This window comes from Eurypyga helias, unplaced genomic scaffold (genome assembly GCF_000690775.1).
Source record: "Eurypyga helias isolate BGI_N326 unplaced genomic scaffold, ASM69077v1 scaffold12661, whole genome shotgun sequence".
Lineage (NCBI taxonomy): Eukaryota > Metazoa > Chordata > Aves > Eurypygiformes > Eurypygidae > Eurypyga > Eurypyga helias.
In genome coordinates, this window is record NW_010230309.1 from 589 (window position 1) to 5,508 (window position 4,920).

Below are 4,920 nucleotides of genomic sequence, written 5' to 3' on the forward strand. Positions count from 1 at the left end.
CTGCAGTGACAGGACAAGGGGTAACGGGTTTAAATTGAAAGTGGGGAGGTTTAGATTGGATATCAGGAAGAAATTCTTCCCAGAGAGGGTGGTGAGGCAGTGGAACAGGTTGCCCAGAGAAGCTGTGGATGCCCCATCCCTGGAAGTGTTCAAGGCCAGGCTGGATGAGGCTTTGAGCAACCTGGTCTAGTGGAAGGGGTCCCTGCCCATGGCAGGGGGGGTGGAACTAGATGGTCTTTAAGGTCCCTTCCAACCCAAACCGTTCTGTGATTGTATGATTCTTCTGCTTACAGCAAGGTTACTACAGAGGATTTGCTTAACATTTGCTATGGAGAATTCTATTTAAAAATGTGTTTTTTTCCTTCAACTCGAGACTGTGACACACAGCAAAGTACAGTTTTCATAGCATCATCAAAAACGATGTATCCCATTCAATAAACAGATCGGATGTGCCTCTGTTAAATGTTGATGTCTGTTACAGGATGAATTAACGGGTGGGAATTAAGGTATGGGGGAGCCAGAGAGAGGGAGGTGTCTGCAAGCTCCAGCCCGCAAGAGAGAGGTGCGCTACCGGGGCGGGAGGAAACATGGTGCATCTGGGAATAGGGCTGGTGGGAGGGGGAGAGGCCACCTTGAAGGGAGAGCGGGCTTCGGGGGTCAGCGTGCCTTTACGCAGGGAGCGCGCCTGAAGGCGTGAGGGAACCCAGATCTGACAAAAACCAGCAGCGAGAGGAACCACAATTTCAACACAGTTTACTACAGCTCTCAGGTGTGTTGTATAAAACATGTTTTAGTGCAACATAGTACAAAGTTTTTGTTGGTTTTCTTTTTTTAAAAAAATCCCAAACGGTTGTGTTCGGGTTTTTTTTTTTCCCCCACATCATGCATGGATAGGGTGTCTCTCTCCCTCTTCTCGGGTCCGTTACAGAAAGTTACAGCAGAGAGAGCGGTTTGAAAAGCTTCGTGTTAAAACTTAAGGAAGAGTCTGCCGTATAAAAAGAGAGAGAAGTCTGAGACTGGGCGACACGCCGCCAGCGCAACAGAGAAACGCCACCGGCCAGGTACATTCAGGGACCACTGCGCGAGCTGCTTCCTGGGAAAGCCTGGCTTTGGTGCAGGAACCGCTGGGCTGGGAAGGGACTCGTTTCGGCCAGGGATACGGGGCTGCGGGACAGCCCTCCAGGAGAGCCCTGCGTGGGGGCAGGCGGGCTGGCGAGGAGGAGTGTGGCTCGGACTCGGCACAGCACACTCCAAGGGAAGAACGGTTCCTGCCGCCAACTTCATTTTCCTTTAAAGCTGAGAGGAGTTGCAGTTCCCGCCTGGCAGCAGTATGTCCAGGAGATGCACATTTAGGAAACAGTACCCACTGGCTGCAGTTGCTGCTGTCTATGCCTTGGTTCTGCATTTCCATTCACTTCCCATCCCACTCCTCTCTTTGCAGACGCCTTATCTGGAAAGGGAAGACGAGTGTGTAGGTGTGCGATATGTATATATGTAGGAGTGTGATACTCTGCGTATGCTGGGGCCAGGAAGCAGTTACGTCTCAAGGAGGCAGACTTCGCAGAGGGATGAGGGAAGTTCGGGCTTCCCAGCGGAAGAAGAAACCAGTGCTGCTGTGGTAGAGCAGCAGAGGTGGCTGACTTCACGTGCCCTGGCACGGGAAGGCCTGGGGCCACCTTCTCCTGCTGGGAGAGAGGACGCACAGTGCAGATCTCCCAGCTGAGGCTTCGCCACCTCTGAAACGTCAAGGCCTCGGGGTCTGACCAAGTAGTGCTACGGAGCATCTGCTGAGGGAGGTCCCCTTCTCCTCGCACAGAGCAGTCCGACCCTCCCGACGGGGACGGTGGCTGCGGGTACAGCACCTCTCACACATGGGGCTGCCGCCCCTCCACCCTGGTCGGCTTCAGCTGTGCTGCAAGAAATAAATGGCCGGATTTGCCAGGAAGACACCAAGGAAGACAAGGAAAGGCCATTTTTGGCAAACGTTTTCTTCCGCCAGATGTGACGCTTCGGGCGTGCAGGGGAGGAGGCGGTTTCCTCCACAGGACAGGGGTACTTGGCATTACGGGGTGCGGGAGCTCAGGTGCCCCCCACGGAGAGAGCCCTGGTTCGGTTGGCGAGAGCCATATCTTTCACAGAAAGAACAGCATTTCCTGCCACAGCGACTGCCTAGACGAGAGCAGGTGACTTTGCCGGGAGGGGGGCTTGCGGAGGAACGGTTTCACCTCCTAAAGCCAGAGGAACTAAAAAACGGCAGATGCACGCATAAATGGAGGGGAAGATTTCTCCTGGCCCAAGGGGACAGGGAAGTCCCCAGGGCGCCGTGCAGGCTCCTCGCCTTGTCCGACCTCACGCCAGGAAGCAGCGCGAGGCGCCGGGGAACACGTGACACGTGGTGGTGGACTGCGTGTCCCCACTGTGTGGCATGGCTGCAACCGGGCTCCTCGGCTGAACCATCCAGGGGCCGTGACCCAGCTTGTGGAGCTTCCCCTTTCCCCCGCTCTGGAGTCATTGCTTTGGTCGTGTTGAAATCTTCAGAGCCGGGCTCCAGACGCCGGGGGCACGGAGAGAACCCACCTTGTCAGAGGTGGCAGCGTGGACACCAGGTAGGAGCGTGACTCTGGTGAGCTGGGCTGTACGAGGGACCCTCTTTGCTGCCAACAAAGTCAGGGCTTTCAGGTGTCTTCCTTCCATCCCCCTCTTCCGTTCCTGGAGACAAACCAAACTGCCTTTGTCCTGACCGTAAGCACGCTGAACGTTCAGTCTCTGCAAGTCACCCGGAAGGTGAATTGCCCCCTCCTGCGAGAGCAGCAAGGTGGAGGCAAGAAGATGATGCTGAAGCTACAGCCAATCTTTGACACAAGCCTCCTGACAGCCCAGCTAACCCCCTCAGGAGCTGGACCTGGCTTTGTCTGCTTTGGAAGAGGGAGGAGCTAGCTCAGCACACCTTGGGAAAAGACCTTCTTCAGCACGGCACCAAGTCTGAGGGGGAAAACCAGAGTCTGTTTTGGAAAACATATACATTTACTTCCAAAGAGGTCGTCCCAGGACCAAAAGCCCACTGGGAACTCCTCGCTGAGTGGAAGGTGGGGGGAGCCTACAGTTCTTGGAGCGACCGAAAAAGAAACGACAGTGAAAAAGTAACAGCTCAAAGGACAGCAACTGATGGGAGCAAAATTAATCCGAGAGGAACATCTGCTATGTACAGCAAGCGCAGGGACCCTCCGTCCATCGGGGTGATGGGGCACATTCCCACAGGTGCTGGAGAAAGCCTCGGACCTTCCTGTCCCCGCCGGCTGTGCCGGAGTGCCGACACTGAAACAAACGAAACAAGAACAACAAAACCCGCTCTGTTCCTTAGTGTTCCCGGTGTGGCTCTGCTTTCTCCCTCTGCGTGTCCCCCCAGGCACCTCTGCCTCTTTAGTCTATGGTTCCTGGGTGGATGCTGAGGACTGGCGGCTCCAGGCAGGTGGGAGAGTAGTTGAGGTGAGGCTCTTTGATCCACAGCAAGGGGACCCCGTTCTTGCCCTCCGAGTTCTTGCTGGAGTTTCGGCTCTTGAACCGCACCAGGAGGATGGTGATGATCAAGATGCCGAAGATGGGGAAGGGGTAGAAGAACACGAAGTAGAAGAGGGCGTCATTGGAGCAGATGACAGACTGCAGCGTGGAGCCTAGAAGAGACACAGCACGGTCACATTTCATAGCTTGCCTGCAACGCGTGGCCTACGAACTTCAAAACCACGAAATCCGGGTGCTCGTTAATCTGTGCCAACGCAGGAAGTGAGGCTCTGAGCAAAATACCTATAACTGGTATCAGGGCAGCAGGAAAAAAGATAACTGCAGGGCATGGTTTGGCTTTATTTCCTCCCAGAGTTTCCTGAGTGCTAGAGAGTCCTCCCCCGTGGGGATTTTCTGGTATGGTATAAAGCAGGGTGCCTTGCAAGGCATCATTTCCCGCAGTGGTGGTACACAGGGGCCACATCCCTTCAGGGCCCACAAAACCGTCATGACTTCAGCTATCTCTGGGGCCTCCAGACCATCCGATGGCTTCAGGAGTTACCGGGAAGAGACCCTTGTGCCACAGCCTGTGCCCTTGTGTGGAGCTAAGCCAGCTTCCAGGGTGTTTCCCAAAGGGAAAGGCTAAACCCCAGAGGAGGTCAATGTCGGTCCCGCTGACCTGGGACACAGCAGGTGCTGTGGGATAGGCAGCCCTAGCACAGGGCTAAGCGCAGCACAGATGTGCAGGCCCAGCCAAGAGCTGGGCCGCGAGCCACTGAGCTGACCGGAAAAGCACCAGCACCACGGACTCTCCCCGGCACAGGTGAGGCCCAGTCTTGCTCACCCCTTGGCCTTTTTCTCATGGCTGAACCAGAGACGCAGGGGTGCCAGGGCTGTGCCTCCAAGACACTTCTTCTCACCTGCGTCCTGCACGTGAACAGCAACCATCCCTGACTCCTCTTCTGCCAGCCGGTACCACACGCCGTTGGGGTCTGCCAGCCACTCTTCCACCCGGCACGAGTAGTTGCCGGTGTCGGCACCGCCGGCCTGCAGCACCGTCAGCCGGAAGAGCACCGCTGAGAGCCTCTGGAAGCGCAGGCGGCCCTCCCAGCGGCTGGCCTCGGGGCTGAACACGGCGTCGGGGCCCACACTCAGCACCGCCTCCCTCTCCTCCTCCTCTTCTTCCTCCTCCTCCTCCCCGTGGCCACCTGCCTCTTTGGCCCGCAGGCTGTACCACGTCACCGCAAAGTGGGACTCCGGGCTGGAGCGGGACAGGATGCTGCAGTCCAGTGGGAAGGATTCCTTCGCCTGCACCGTGAGGTTGGCGGTGGCTGTGTCCACCTGCAAGGTGGGATCTGAGATGACAAAAGGAGAGAGGTGAGTGCTGAGCAAAATACTATCGTAGAACCACAGAATGGTTTG

The 4,920-nt window shown here is 56.4% G+C and overlaps 1 protein-coding gene across 1 annotated transcript in view; it reads right to left on the bottom strand.

Moving 5' to 3' along the window:
* Positions 1 to 3,420: 3,420 nt before the first annotated feature.
* LOC104516392 (immunoglobulin superfamily member 3-like) overlaps positions 3,421 to 4,920 on the bottom strand; it is a gene marked incomplete at its 5' end in the record, with an annotated part of 9,549 nt that continues 8,049 nt past the window's right edge. Inside the window, 2 exons of the mRNA XM_010160697.1 lie at positions 3,421 to 3,671; positions 4,419 to 4,853. Of these exons, the coding sequence (XP_010158999.1) occupies positions 3,421 to 3,671; positions 4,419 to 4,853 (686 nt within the window). The remainder of the gene's footprint in view (positions 3,672 to 4,418; positions 4,854 to 4,920) is intronic.